General features: G+C 44.8%; 1 protein-coding gene across 1 annotated transcript in view; it reads left to right on the top strand.

Moving 5' to 3' along the window:
* Positions 1–15,987, top strand: part of CLASP1 (cytoplasmic linker associated protein 1) — a 267,853-nt gene that overhangs the window by 164,371 nt on the left and 87,495 nt on the right. The window contains exons 17-21 of the mRNA XM_060016946.1: positions 206–373; positions 962–1,011; positions 1,605–1,775; positions 3,926–3,949; positions 15,284–15,391. Of these exons, the coding sequence (XP_059872929.1) occupies positions 206–373; positions 962–1,011; positions 1,605–1,775; positions 3,926–3,949; positions 15,284–15,391 (521 nt within the window). The remainder of the gene's footprint in view (positions 1–205; positions 374–961; positions 1,012–1,604; positions 1,776–3,925; positions 3,950–15,283; positions 15,392–15,987) is intronic.

Below are 15,987 nucleotides of genomic sequence, written 5' to 3'. Positions count from 1 at the left end.
GCGACTGAGAGTCAGACAGCTGGGCCGGAGTCACCAAGGATGGGAGCTGGGAGTGAGGATCCACCAGACCTCCGCGGTTCCCACGCTTCCCCAGGCCGCAGCTGCCGCCGGTCGCAGGAGCTGGCGGTGGGGGGCGGGGGGGGGGGTCCCTCCCTGACAGCGTCCCGGGTGCATACCCGTTGACAGGAGGCTGCGTGTTTTCCAGGTGTTACTGGGGTTTCCACAGTCACTTCAGCAGAGAAGCGGAACACCTGTACCACACTCTGGAGCCCTCCTACCAGAGGGCTCTGCAAAGCCACCTGAAGAGCTCGGACAGCGTGGTGTCGCTGCCCCAGTCGGACCGCTCATCCTCCAGCTCGCAGGAGAGTCTCAAGTAAGGGCCCGGCTGTGAAGAATGGGCTGCACGAGCACGCAGACGCTCCCTGTGCTTTTGTCCGTCTGCGTGCCGTTACCATTCGCCCTTAATTCAGGTGGAGGCTGGTGCTGGGGAAGATGCTGTGGGGATGGTGAGAAGCGAGTGGCCTGGCCCCTGGCCCTGGTCCCTGAGGCAGGTAGTTTGTGCTTAAATTTACATGGCAGTCCTGGAACGCAGTTTTGGAGTAACACAAGCGAGTTGTTCAGGGTGTCTTCTAAGACAGTAGAAGCGTTACCTTGGAGACAGCTCTGGAAAGGGAGGGCCTTCAAACCCTGGGACTGAACGTGCTGCCATCTTCTCTCAGTACCTCTGACCCCTGTTGCTGTTTAAGACTTCCCTCCGTGTGTTTGAAAGATAGTCCAAAATATAATGCTAAAGCTTTTCCGAAATCGGGGGTTTGTAAGGTTGTGGTCCAAGGTACCTGTAGAATTCTGGGAAGCCTGAAGCCGTTCTTTATTATCATATTCTCCCGCTGTAGATTGTATTTGTATCAATGCAGATACAGTGCACCTTTGATAATAGACAGACGTGTCCCTTTATTTCCAGTCGGCCGCTCTCCGCCAAGAGAAGCCCTACTGGCAGTGCCACCTCCAGAGGTAAGGTGGGCGCCGCGGGGGAGGCCCTGAGCCTGGGGCGGGCTGAGCAGTGGCTGGAAGGGTCTGCGGAGGGCCCGCCGTGCCCCGTGCTCCCACCAGGCCAGCAGACCTGTCCTCGCGCACAGAGCTGCCGCGGGGGGCGCCTCTGTGCTCTGCGCACTTGCCGGGGGAGCGGGGGCCGCTCGGGATGTTCCGAGCAGCAGGCAGCTGACGGCTGTGGGAGGACAGGAGGGGACGTTCCCGAGAGGGGGAGCGTCCAGCTCGGGGTGCGCCTTCCTGCCACCCTGGCGAGACATGATCGAGTTTTCATTACTTCGCTGCTCACGTGAACTGGAAACGTGGTCCATTTCTGTGGGGTTTATGGTCTCTGATGACGGGGGCTTGCGGAGCTGCGGCCACTTGTCACTTCCTGCAGCATCGGCTGAGCTGTGTCCGGCGAGCAGGGGACACTGTCGGCCGGCGCTGTGTGCTCCAGCCTTTGTCAGAGCTTGACTCCTGTTCTCAGGAGAAGCAGGGCACGCGTCAGCGATACAGGTCTAACATTCTCACGTGGCCCTTACCGTCGTTGCTGAGGTTCCCTCCTCCCCCCGCAGCTTCCACAGTCAGCAGCAAATCCGTGTCCACCACGGGGTCCCTGCAGCGCTCTCGAAGCGACATAGACGTGAACGCAGCCGCCAGCGCCAAATCCAAGGTCCCCTCGGCTCCCGGTGCAGCGCCCTTCAGCTCCGCAGCGGCCTTGCCTCCGGGCTCGTACGCCTCCTTAGGTAACCAGCCCTGCGACCCTGCCCCCGAGTCTGCCGTTCGAGATGACCCTTAACCTCTGTTCCAATCCATCCGTGTAGCAAATTACCGGGAACCGGAGTTGAGGCGGTTGCAGGGCTGACCTTTCAGAGTACGTGCGTCTGGGCGCTGACCTGCGCGCTGACCTCTGTGCTGGCCACTGGTTTGCAACCACCCTTTGGTGGGTGTCCCTGCTTCTGGGGCGTCACCCTGGTCGGGGACGCGTGCCTCAGCACCCTGTGCCCCTTCCCAGCTGCCCAGACTCCTCCTGTGTGGCCAGGGCTGGGTTTCCTCCCCTCCTGACCTGGGTGGAGAGCCTGAAGTGTGGGGGGGGGGCGCTCCGGAGGAGCAGGAGGGACTCAGCAACCAGCATCGCCTGTTGTACAGAAGGGTGTCTTCCTTCCCTGTGTCACCTTGGGAGGAGCGGGTACCTACTCCGATGAAAGCCCGGAAGAATAAAAAGGTTATTTTCAAAGGAATATCTGACAGAATGCTAGGTCAGTTTTTCAGCAGACGCTGCACATCTACTGGGGGTAAGGCTGATAGTTTGAGTTTGTTTTTGTGAAAGCAGCGTTGTTCAAAGCCAAAGTCTGGAGACCTCGCTGGATCCATTTTATTTTGGATCTTAAGGAAACGAATACAATTCAAGCTTCATGAAACATCGAGACTTATTACTTGTGCGGTTTACAGACTAATTCCAAAATCAGTCCTACAGCTAATATTCTGAAAGCATGGAAGCAGAGCGAGAGAACACCGAGAGGAGGTTACCAGGCCCGACCTTGAGTCGCTCAGTGACCCTGACCAGGCTGTGTTTCCTCTACCCATAAATGAGTTGTAATAATAGCCACCTAATTCAGACACGGGGTAGGGACAGGTGACATTATATAAAAGTCCTTTGTCAACCATTATCCTGTACGGCGAAGGGAACTGCGGTCGTGATAGGAACGATATTAGTTTAAAAGGTAAGGTGTATATTGTGGGACATTGTTAAGTCGGTCTTGTTTTCTCTACAGAAATGCCTCATTGAGATTGGGAAGATGCCCAGTAAGGGCTCTCCTTTTCTCTGGTTTATTTAACTCTTACAAGGTTACGTAGGCGTGTTTAGGATCCCATGTTGGTGTGTGCTTACCAAGAGAGAAGTCAGGTGGGAAGGCTTTCTGTTCATTTTAGTTCCGTCTGATCCACCTTGAGAATCTGTAGTCAGTGTTTGTTTCATTGCTTGAAAACCTGAGTAAAGTTACAGCAGTCCTTGTTTTTCGGTGCATGATTGAGCTATTTTAATACGGACCCTGTGGACTCCGCTTGGCGCTAGTCAAGGCACTTGGGTCTTCTGGTCTGATGACACAGAAATGACCTTTTAGAAGCGCTGATGGTAAATTTTCAGCCCAGTGTTACCTCTTCGAATGACAAGACTGGAGTATTCCCCATTCTCCCAGCATTTCCTGAGAGCTCGACCTCTGCTTTCCTGATGTCCAAGTCAGCAAGAACCAAAAAAATCAGCCCCCAGATATAACATAACCCTTCGGAGGAGCAGTTACAAGTACTACCGAGGTTGACACGTTACGTCTGTGAGGAGTGTAGCGTTAAAGCTCATGATCCTTTTCCAAATTTCTAGAGCCCAGACGCGTGAGGGGAGACACGGAGCCCCTAGGCCCTGACTCAGGTACCGAGCTGGACGGTCTTGCTGCTCGCTGTGTGGCTGGGACAGGCCTTGCTGTAGCCAGCTTCTCGGAGCTGCTCACTGACTGCCTCTGTCCTTGGGGTGTCCTTTAGTTCCCGCCCCCCTTATTCTGCTGGTGCTTTGTTCCAAAAAACAGGGGACTCTTCAGAGGATGAGGTTGGGCCACATCAGAAACACAGTCAGTCTGTCAGCTGAGGCGCGACCCTGGGCTGCCCTTTCGTGTTTTGTCTTCTGCAGGCAGAAGCACATTGTCCTAAGCTGGTTTCGGTAGAAGGTGCACCACTTACTTGCTTCCGACTCTGCTTTGCTGTTGAACTTGTTTCCCTTTTAATTTTATTTTAAACTGTACTTTTGCTTCTTTAGTAGCCAATAATAACATTTTGCTTTTTAATTTTTTTGATGCGACTAACTGTTCCCTGTTGTCCCTTCCCTTGTTTTTTAATTTGCTTAAAGATGGCACTGCCACCAAAGCGGAGGGTAAGCAGTTTGTCTCTGTGGCCGAGCTGTGTCTCCCTCTCACTGGTCCTCTGTCCCCACGAGTGTTGCCTGGCGCCCTCGCCCTCCCCGGGGTCCCTGCATGACACGTTGCACGTGCATCCCTCCACTCTTCTTCATCCTGTTTCCACTGGGTTTTGCCTTCCCCCAACCTGAGCTCTCCTCTCCTTTCTTGTGTGGTCGTTGTGCTTGTGAATTTGGGCCCTGAGTGTGCTGTACGTGGCGTCGCTCTGAGCCCACACTGGGAGGGGGGTCACGTGACCTCGTGGGTCCCAGCTGCTGTCACCCCTGAAGCACCACCTCAGCTTCCGTTTCGTCCTCCTCACTTTGTGCTTTTGTGGGCCTCTCAGGATTTGCCTTTCCTCTTTTAAACATAAATTTAAGTGTCCATCGTCAATTCAGGTTCAAGGCTGGTGAAGGTTTTCCAGCAGGTAATTTCTAGACGTGAAAAAAATTGTTTCCTCTCCCCTAAAACTGCTGAATTGTGTGATACCATTTCTGTTTGTCTCACTGACGCACACCCCATTCATTCATATACCTTGGTTCATCCACTCAGCAGCCTCGTCCTCTGTGACACACAGGGATATAGCTGGTGGAAGAAATACACAAACCCACGTCCACTTTGTTTTCTTTTTGTCTGATTCTCAAGAGGCTCTTTCTGATGTTTCATCCTTTTGAATTTTAGATGGAGCTGTTCTCATTGGTACAGGTCTTTGATTAGAACATGCTAGACAAGATCGACCTTGCAAAGTCTCTAGATAGTAAGCACGATGTTTCAAATAATTGAAATTTAGAGTTAACCTCGTCTGCTTAAGGGAATGGCTTAGACCCGTGAACCCTCAGGATGATTTAACAATTAGGAACTGCTAGATAACTTTCCTGTATTATTTAGCCACTCTAAAAGGCCAGCCAGCAGAGTAGACTGGGTTTTATCTCGAGATGTGCACTACTTCCTGAGGGACTCGCAAAGGAAAAATCGGAACGGAACTTTTAAAAAAGACGAGCATAGTCTCAAGATCAGTGTTCTTTTCTGTGTTTAAAAAAAAAAAAAGATCAGTGTTCTTCAAACTCATCTCATTGTAAAAATCACCGGGGTGCTTGCTGCAGGGGCAGAGTCCTAGGCCCTGCCCCCCGAAAATGCTGACTAGCTTTGGAAGGAGCAGGGACTCTGAACATTCACCAAGCCCCGCTGGTGGTTCTTGGGGTCGGATAAGTTTTTGAAATGAAAAGTTTCCAAAATGAAAAATGGACAGAAGGCCCATGTCACGACGAGGGCGTCATTTGTGATAGGAGACTGAGGCTGGGTGTGATTTTCTTCATTTTTTTCATTGATATGAGTCATTTTATATTTCTCCTTCCCCAAGAAACCATCCTAAGTATTTCCTCAGCCTAGACGGATGCGGAGTGGAGGGCGGAATACAATCATGTATTTCGTCTCATCAGATGAAAAGTGAAGAAGTGATGTGGGAAGTTATACATGTTTTGCAGAATGCCCTGCTTGATTTCGTATACCTATATAGCACAATCAAAATCAGCCTGTGATTCCATGCAGCAGTGGGGATTTTGAACTTTTTTTTTTTTCTTCTTTCTGTGAGTTTTCTTTTACCTGTCCAGAGCAAGATCAGAAGGTTGCTTACTTAGTTATTGTGCAGGAGGTTGAGGATGAGAAGTCTCTTTCTGGTTCTCCTTCTTGTAGGAAAGTGGAGGTTGATCTGTGGGCCCTTAATCGTATAGAGTTCAGAATCAGCCAGAAGAGAACCTTATCGGGGCAGCCCCGTGCGCCTTGGCCTCAGTCCCAGGGCCATCCAGGCCATCACAGAACTGGCCGCTCAGAGCCTCCAGCCTTGTGTGATGACAAGACAGAATACAGAGGCCCCGGGAGGCCTGTGAACTGGAGCCCCTCTAGGCCGTCATTTCTGTTTGTTTCAGCTCTGAAACTTAGCAGGCCTGCTTAGAAAAGCTACACATGCAGCGAGTATCACTTAGCATCTTGTCATGAGTTCTCTGTCTGAATTTTAGGGATCATTATGGGCCTTTTGAAGATTTGTTAATAAAGTCTGTTGAATATTTTACTATCTAGCTCCTGAGGCAAGCGCTAGGCACTTGCATCACGAGGCAAAGATATGACTTTGAATCAGTGGTTGGATGCTCTAAATTCAGAATTCAGGCAATACATTTGAAACCTGGCCACTCCCTTATTATCGTAATTGAGAAAAACAAATAGTCTTCGGGAGTTACCTATCTCACATACCAAGTAGCCACTCTAATGTTTATGACTAATCAGATAAATATTTTTTGTGAAGGACTCAAAGCTCAACTTTTGGACGAAAGTTTATTTCCAGGTTATCTTTCAGTGTGTTATTATGTTCAGTGATTTGGGGGATTTGGAAAAGGAAGCATTGATAGCGTCTGTTACGCTGCTCGTGAGAGAGTTTATTATGATTACCCTGGACCCTTGAGCAACATGGGTTTGAAGCGTGTGGGCCCACTATAGGCGGATTGTTGTCAGTAAACTTACAGAACTGCACAGTCTGTGCAGGGCAGCTGTGGGACTCGAGCATCTGTGGCCTCGAGCATCCCCGGCCGGCCCTGGAACCAGCCAGTCTCTGCGGGTACCAGGGGTGGCTGCAGATACTCCAGTTGTGTGGAAACGAATGACTTGCATCTTCTCATCTCATGCTTTTTTTTTTCTTTTAAATTTAGCTGCTGGGTTTAGGAAATGTATTATTCGTGTTTTTTTCCCCCAAATAAATAATTTTAAATGAAGAGTTAAAATACTTCAGTGACCTGTTGGTACCAACAACTTAGTGATGGGTTCAGAGCGTAGGTAATCGTATGTTACTAAGTGTAGTCAAAGGCCATGCTTAACTACTGGTGATTTTAATTAAGGTTACACAATAAAAACTATGTAGCCTTGTCTGCTCTTCCGGAAAAGGAACTTAGATTTAGTTCTCTTTTACTGGGAAATAAAACATTTGGTATTGCCATATGTCTGTCGAAGAGCTCTGAATTTTAAGAAGTTGGCCTTTTTACACAATGAAAAAATATGTATGTATAAAAAAATAAAAGTTATAAACTTCTTTTACTTTTATCTTTAAAAAATATGAGTGAAGTTACGGAGCGGCGGGCGGTACCTGTAGGTAGCAAAATTTACAGGTGATCAACTTTGCAAATTTTGTTTCTTTCAAAAATGCCACGTGCGACTCGAGAGGTTGGGCTTTTTGTGCCCCAGACAGTGGGTGTAGAAGCAGGTTCCTGGACCCAAACGTCCCAACTGGAGAGTGAGATTTACCTGGAGACCTTTTCATTCTCACGCCTCAAAATGGAGACAAAGACCCGAGTGGGGAGAGGCTGTCGAATGATGTATAACTGTCTTAGGCTAAACTGGACGTAGGAAAACCGTGCTTCCAGGTTAAACCAGTTCACAGGTTTAGTTTCCAGTCCTGAGGGCTTTTCTAGAAGAATGGCAGTGTGACTGGCTGTTATTAACGGGCCACGAGATACGGATGTTCTGTCTTTATTCCACAAAAGTCAAGGGCTGCACTGCTCTTACAGGTCTGTTGTCCTCTGGGTCTGCTTTTCTCTGGATGTGTGTGTTTGTTGATGCGCCTCTTGTCTCTCCCTCCAGAATTTTTTTTCTGCTGTAGCATTCCCTAATACCCCATTTCCATGTCTTTGACTTAACGCTGACTTTTTTTCCTTTTCCACATCTTCTTTCTGTGCCTGTCAAAACCCGGTCATTAACAGGTCATAGGGTAGAACTGAAGTATATTTTTACTGTTTGTTGCATTTATTGAGCAGGCTTTCTTTTTCCTAAAGACCACAGAGTATTTTATATCATGTCTTTAAAACATATACAGGCACTTGCAGTAATATTGCCAAATTAATAGGATGACTAAACCAAACCATACCTCTTCCAATAAGGGAAGTATACATCTGAGTACAATACAACAGAGGCCCTTTAAACTCCCCAAAACGGATTTTAAGGGTGCTCTGAGGTTGCTCATGTTAAGTCCCTAGGTGAGAGTTAAGAGTTGGCACTCAGCCGGCTTGTAAAAGTGCTGTATACCCATGAAAAGGTGGGCTTGGGGAGAAAAACCTTTGAAGACATCAAATCGACATGATCTCTCTCTTGACTTGGTCCCAGGCAAAGGAAAACCAGCCTCCCCTAATTTGTAACTAAACTCTCTTCTCACACAAGTTGTGCTTTCAGTTTTTGTTATCTGTGGTATCTGGGAAACCCCAAACTGATGAATAAGTGGTCTGCGTTTACAGCCTCCACGGGAAAGACAGTGAACTTCTACAGAGGAGGCCACTGTCAAATCTGGTTTCTCAAGGTCCCCACAGATTAAACTCTGGCAAATACGAGCTCATAGTCCAAAATTACATCCATGGTGAGAAACAGCCGAGAGAAAGAATAAAAACATAATTAATCCTTCAGGACTTGAGGGTCTTTTATGTAATATGAAATTGCTATATTTAAATGTTTAAAGGAAATGAGAAACTTGTATTTTTAGCAGCATGTAGAGTTTAGTAGTCTGAGTGATCCTCCCAATTGAGAACAGAGCACCCCTCTGGAATAGACGTAGTAAAGCCACTCATCTGCAGACTTAAGCAAAAGCAGAAACCCTAGGAAGTGAGGGCCAGAGCTGGTTTGCATCCTGAGGTTTTCGGCTGAATCCTGGAGACCTGGGGCATTTGCTCAGGACGTGGAGTGACAGGAAGTCACTGCGTCCTCACTGGTGAACAAGAGGTTGACTCTACTGAAGAGAAGAGGACAAGAGGGAGTCTGCCCATTTTAATCTTAAGTACTGGGTGGAGCAGGGAACGTCATCTTCCCTGAGAAGTTGCAGCCATAAACTGGGCCTTCGTGCAGCTTTCTGGTCAGAATTCATGCTACCTTTGTGGTCTGAGAAACCCAAGCAGGTAAATCATGTTAAAGTGGCTGTGGATTGCTTGTATCCACAGGACGCTAGAAGAAGCAAACATAGGTCCTCATTGGAAGAACTCACCTTCAATCTAGGTCTTAAAGAATTCCCATAAAGTTCCAAGAAAATAAACCATTTTGTTGTCTTAATATTTAAAGAAATAAAAAGAAAAATTGAGAAAGACAAGCAGGGGAGTAAGGAACTATAAAGAATGACCAAGCAGGCTTTGAAAAAGAACAAATGAATCCTCTAGAAATGAAAATATAATAAGTTATTAAAATTTAAAACTCGATGGGTAAATTGAGCTGCAGAACCAATGAAACTGAAGAGTGAACTCACGAATTCAAGGTAAGAAAACATCGTCCAGAGTTATGTGCAGAAGGGACGGAGTTAGAAAACAGGATGAGGTGTTACGTCCCACGGGAAGCAGTGAAGAAATTCAACCTATCTAATTGAGTTTTAAGGAGAGAGACTGGGGCGGAGACAGTATTTGAAGAGGTCGTGGTTGGGAATCTTCACGATTGTTGAAGGACACTGAACCGCAGATGCAGAAAACCTGGTACATCCCAGCCAAGACAAAAAGAAAATTCACAGTGAAACACATCATAACGAAACTGCAGATCACCAGAAATTAAAAAAATATATATATTACAAATAGCCAGAGGGAAGAAGAGACTACCCACAAAGGAAAGCCAGAGTTTAAATACAACTGGGGACCCTGGAATCAGATCGATGGAGCATGTCAATGTCCATGTCCTGTTTCTGACTTTCTACAATAGTTTTGTAAGATGTTACCATTGAGCGAAACTGGGTAAAGAGCACACAGGATCTCTGTGTATTATATCTTACAGTCAAATCTGAGTCTACAATTATCTCAGAATAAAAAGTTTAAGAAAGGGGTCTAGAAGTTGTGCTTTTAATATTAATATTTTAATCTGTAAGACTGTTACCTTAGAGATAGCAAAGCATATCTTGAAAAAAATTAAGACAAAAGGAGGAAACAAAGACAAAAGGAAAATGAGAAATCAGGACAAAAAAAGCATGCTTATAAGTGGTAAGAACAAGCTCAAATGAACTGAACTTTGCAGTTAAAATAGAAAGATTATTAGACTTAAACTTTTAAAAAAGACCTAGCAATATGATACTTAAAGAGATTAAGCCTTTAAGGCTACAGATAGAGTAAAAGACAAAGGATGAGAAATTCATAGTAAAAGAAAGCTGTTGAAGGTTTATTAATAACAGACCCAAAAAAGGCAAAAAGAGGACTTCTATGTAATAAAAGAGTCAATAAGCCAGTAAGGTGCAATAGACCTAAATTTTTATGGATCTAATAAAAACAGCCTCAAGATACACAAAAAAGTATTTGCAAATTAATATTTATAGTGGGTGGTATATAAAAACACAAATTTTGAATAACTAATACATTAACATAGTTCCAAACTCAGAAAATATAAAGAGGTATGCAGTTTCCCCTCATCTTTGTCTTTCATTTATCTAGTTATCACCTCTTTCCTTCAACCTCAGTATGTTACTGCTTTTAGTTTCATTTTTATCCATAGTTTGTTTGCATAAAAAGTAATATAGGGAATTCCCTGGTGGTCCAGTGGTTAGGACTCCACGCTTTCACTGCCAGGGGCCTGGGTTCAATCGCTGGTCAGGGAACTAAGATTCCACAAGCCGCGTGGCGCAGCAGGAAGAAAACAAACAAAAAAAAGAAAGAATATGAAAATCATACTTTTCCCTTTTTTAAAACATAAAAGGTAGCATATTTACATACACTCTTCTGCATCTTCATTATTTTCACTTAATTATAGCTTAAGATTCTTCCATGTTAGGTTGCAGAACCTCTTCACTCATTAATACTGCTGTACATTCCCCTGTGTGGATTAACTTGAACCAACCAAACCCATATTGATAGACATTTGGATTGTTTTCAGAGTTTTGCTGTTACAAACAGTGCTTCCATGAATTACCTTTTATGTGCATCATTCTGCATGGACACAAGAATATTGGGAGGCTAAATTACCCAAAGTGGAATTGTTGGGTTAAAAAGTGCACACATTTGTGATAGACGTTGCCGAATAACCCTCTATAGGGGCTGTATTAATTTTAACTCCCACAAAGAATGAGTGAGAGTGCCGGTTTGCCTACCTGCCGGAAGGTTAGCAGATTTTTAAGATTTTTGCCAATCTTGTCGGTGATGAATAGCATTCTTAATGTCATTTTAATATTTTTTTCTTACTGGGGGGCTGCACACTGTTTCATACATTTAGGGGCCATTTCTATTTCAGTTAAATATCTATTCCTAGCCTTTGACCATTCTTTATTGGGATGTGACAGTGGTGTGTTGAAGCTGGCTTGAACCAGTTCATCCGATTCCAGTTGTTAGATTTTCAGGAATTTTATAAGCTGGTTTACATTATATCAATGGCCTCAAAGAGGCCACGGTGGGAATATTTACACCGGGGAATTGCAAAGCACCACAAGTCAGCAGAACACTCCCCCAACCGCCCCACCCCCCACAGTTCCCCTCTAATTGCTAAACATTTACCAGCACACTTGCTGTTGAACTTATTATTGATACCTAGGAATCTTTTATGTGATAAGGAAATTAGCGCCTTATGACATGAGTTGCAAATAATTTTCCCCCATTTGTCATTTTCTTGAATTTGCTCATAGTTTTCTTCCTGCCATCCTGAGATTTAAAGAGGATTAAGAAATACAAAATGTGATTCGTTGAAAATACTAATAAAATAGGCAAACTTTTGGAAAGATCAGTTTGAGAATTGGCAGTGATAAAGCAGGTATAAGTGTGGATCAGTAGAGCTTTAAAGGGTAGTAGAAAACTATGACAATTTTATGTTAACAATTTTAAAGCAAATTGGACGAACTTCTAGGGAAAAAAACCTGTTTCTTCAAGAAGAAGAAAAAACCCAAGTAGTTTTAAGACTACTCATTAAATAATTTGAATCAGTACCTAAAACTCCATCCCCCCACCAAAAGCTAATTACTTAATTAAAATAGAAAAGATGTCCAAAATCCCTACCATGCTCAGACAGCTATACATGCAAGTTGTGAAGCATGGGAAAGTTCCCGTCTTACATAAACTCAGAGACCAGGAAGAGAGAAAGCTTCCCTCCCTGGTTTCATGTAGCTGTTGTGACCTTGGTACCAGAATCAGATGAGGTACAATACAGACATTCTGTGTATGTGACTGCGTGAGTCATGACAGCGGAGGTTTGATACTTTCAAACCTTATAGATGCAGCTCAGTACGTTTAGGAGAATAATCCTCTTTATCTCAGAAGATGGAAGCAAAGCATTAAAACATTCCAGAAACATTTTTGATAAATTCTTAGCAATTAGGAATGAGTTTTCTTCACTTGTTGAAGTATAGTTTGTGAAATTCCAGAATTATTTTTTTACATGTGGCTCAAGATAGCAAAGCCTACCTCGTGCTTCCCTTGAGCATTGTGCTGTGTGTCCAAGACAGCAGATGAAGTGATCAAGGGTAGGGTTTGAAGGGAGAAAACTGAAGTCTTATTTGCAGGTGGTTTTCTGTCTAGAGAACACCACATAATCTACATGTAAATTGGTAGGATTAATAAAAGTTTAGCAAGGTCCCTAGAGTTAAGTCGGGGCTTCCCTGGTGGCGCAGTGGTTGAGAGTCTGCCTGCTGATGCAGGGGACACGGGTTCGTGCCCCGGTCCGGGGGGATTCCACGTGCCGCGGAGCGGCTGGGTCCGTGGGCCATGGCCACTGAGCCTGCGCGTCCGGAGCCTGTGCGGGAGAGGCCACAGCAGTGAGAGACCTGTGTACCACGAAAAAAAATATATATATATATATATAAAACAGTCATATTCTTATTTGTCAGCAAGTTAGACAATATAATTTAATCAACTGTATTGTGTATAATAAAAATAAGGCACCTTTGAATAAGTCTATAAAAATTGAATAAAACTTTTGGAAAAATTATAGTCTTTATTGAAAGACACTGAAGAAGGTGAAAAAGAGAAAATGCTAATGAATGGAAAGATCAATATCATAGGGCTGCCCCCCCCTCCGCCCCCAGCTTAACCCCAAATTCCACATTGCCAGTCAGAATTTCAACACGTCTTTTTATTACATCTTCACGTGCGCATATGCAAGAGAGCAGAGGGCTTTAGGGAAAAGTGGCTTGATTTGCCCTACCAATTAGGAAGGTAGTTTTGAAAAGCTACTCGCAACAGTGTATGTTGCACAGGATGGACACATGGACTAATGGGGCAGACACCACAGTGGAGAAAACGGACCCTTGCATGTATACAAGTACTTGTAAGTGACAAAGATGGCTTTGTAGATTAGTTAAGAAAGGGGTTAAGTAAATTTGTTTGGACCTTCGTTAGTCACACAGAAGAAGTAAAACGGGTCTCTCCTTTACGTCCTACAAAAAATCACTTCCGTAACTGAGCTCACAGATAAAATGTTGAGCCAAACAGTAAGTTTTGGAAAAATATATACCCTATGATACGATTAAAAACATTAAAAAAATGTAAAATAATGCCATCTATTTCTTGGTTATGCAACTATGTATATTAAAAACATAAAGAAATGCTAGGGAATGATGACCAGCGGGGGGTTGGGGGAGGTGGAGGACACAGGGACATAGCAAAGAAGATTTTTTTATTTTCTTAGCTGAGAGGGTTTGGATGGTCACTTAAAAAATCCTAAGAAATTAGACTCAGTTGTTTTTTTCACGTTCAGTTTTCTTGGTGACTTCCTTAGCAGAGTAAAATGACCTAGCCAGGCACAGGCATCTGAACCTGCGGTGGGACCTTGGACAAATTAAGTAACCCCCTTGCTTCTCTGTTTCCTCATGTGTAAAGTGGGTACTTATATGTTGGTGTGAGGATTTTTGTTTTTTTAATTTTATTTATTTATTTTATTTTTGGCTGCGTTGGGTCTTTGTTGCTGCACGCGGGCTTTTTCTAGTTGTGGTGAGCGGGGGCTACTCTTCGTTGCAGTGCACAGGCTTCTCATTGCAGTGGCTGCTCTTGTTGCGGAGCACGGGCTCTAGGCGCACAGGCTTCGGTAGTTGTAGCACGCAGGCTCAGTAGTTGTGGTGCACGGGCTTAGTTGCTCCGCAGCATGTGGGATCTTCCCAGACCAGGGCTCGAACCCGTGTCCCCTGCATTGGCAGGCGGATTCTTAACCACTGTGCCACCAGGGAAGCCCGGTGTGAGGATTTTGAGTGCACACATATATAGCTCATAGTATCCTATATGATATAGCTCCTAATTTTAGTCTGGATTCTAGAACTTGTAGGTCTTTCATTCAACTGCTAATAAAAGTCATTGATTCTTTCTAGTTTTCTTTCTTCCTTTTTTTTTTTTTCAATTAAGTGCAGTGCTTTCTTTTATTGCTCTTTACCTTCCTTTCTTGAACCTTTTCAAGCCTTAGGATTTGTTTTTCCGTATTGCCTTTCTGCAAACTTTCTCAGTTGATGAGGTAGATGTGCTTTTGAACAGTGTAAGAAGCCGGTGGGAGTTCAAATTGCTTTGTGTTTTCCCTATCAGATTGCTCTTCCGATTGAATTATGGAAATGGGGGCATTTGTGCCCCTTTGAAAACAAAGAAGCCCTGTATTTTAAAAAGTTTAATTCCTTATCATTCTAGTCTTACCATCAGTGATTTTGTATTTATGAATCCATTTTTATTTTTATGGTTTCATGCTTTAATAATTGGAGTTAACACATTGCTTTACTTAATAATGGCAAATATGCTTCATAAATGCCTATGACATTGCATTATTTTTAGGTCACTTCTCTAGGTATTCCTAATAGTGATTCTTTCTATAAACTTCATCTTTTTGCAGCCTAGAAACTTGCTGGCATACATGCTTTAAAATAGAAGTTTAATGCTACACAGCAAGACACATTTATTCTCCAGGGTGATCTAGCTTTTGCTGATTGCTGAGTTAAGAAGGTTTCTTTGTTTTATTTTGCATTTACTCTTTTTTTTTTTTTTTCCTGTAGTAGTTTTCTGAAGATGACAGCTAATATTCTTTCCTGCTTTTGGAAATTCGACAGACATGTCGGCAATGAACAGGAGAGAGAATTTAATCTGGAAAAAAAATTGTGGGAAAAAAACCCTCAAGTGACTATCACCTCCCCATCTGAAAATAGAATATGCTAAAACAATTGAAAGCAAAGCACCTGATGGGTTCCTGAGTCCCTCTGAGGAGTTTCTGACGTGTCTGTAGAATTTGTGTGTGCACACAGGGACGCGTGTCAGGACCACACGTGGGAGACCAGCTCCCCCGGCGGTGGCTCAGCCCCGTGCCCCTTGCCCGAGGAGTGATCGCGCGTATTGGAAACATTACGGAAGCACTGTTTTTGCCGTGTCCTCCAGGTCGGATCCGCACGCGACGGCAGAGCTCTGGGAGCGCCACCAATGTCACCTCCACGCCTTCCGACAGTCGGGGCCGCAGCCGCGCCAAAGTGGTCTCACAGTCCCAGCGTAAGAAGTATATTTTATGCTCTCTCTCTCTTAGTTTTATCCAACAGCCATTCTGTAGCTGAAAATTTATAGTATTTTCATCGACTTAATGGAAAAACACATTTCTGTGGCTCTAAGACACTGTGAATAATCTTGATGTTTGTTGGATGCTTGCAAGACGGGGTATTCCAGTGTACCTGTGTCCCCTTTCCAGGTGATTTACACTTTGTGTCCCTAGGCAGGAAACATTGAAATGCAGTTTCCCTCCCCTCAAGCCTCCCAAGGTGAATCGTACTTGGGCTGGGACCCATTTTGCTGTTGATGAGGGATCCTGATGTCATTCAAGAGCAGCTCCGGGGGGAGATGACTTCATGCTGAGGTCTCTTCCCAGCGGCAATAAGTAAATCCATTCGAAGCTGCCCCCTCCCCCATCACCCGCTGCGCTAACATGCCACTCTGCTCCTTTCCTCCTGCCAGTGTGGGCTCTCGCTTCGCTCGGCTGCCCTCGCTCGCTTCCATTGCTGCTTCTCTGTATGTGTTGAGTCACCTGATTTGTTAACATCAGCCATGAAAGCAGCCGTGGGCGGGATGAGTGTGTTCTGATCTCTCTTAGGATT

This window comes from Delphinus delphis, chromosome 7 (genome assembly GCF_949987515.2).
Source record: "Delphinus delphis chromosome 7, mDelDel1.2, whole genome shotgun sequence".
Lineage (NCBI taxonomy): Eukaryota > Metazoa > Chordata > Mammalia > Artiodactyla > Delphinidae > Delphinus > Delphinus delphis.
The sequence above is the reverse complement of the archived record's forward strand: the minus strand, read 5'-3'. Positions and strand labels throughout refer to the sequence as shown.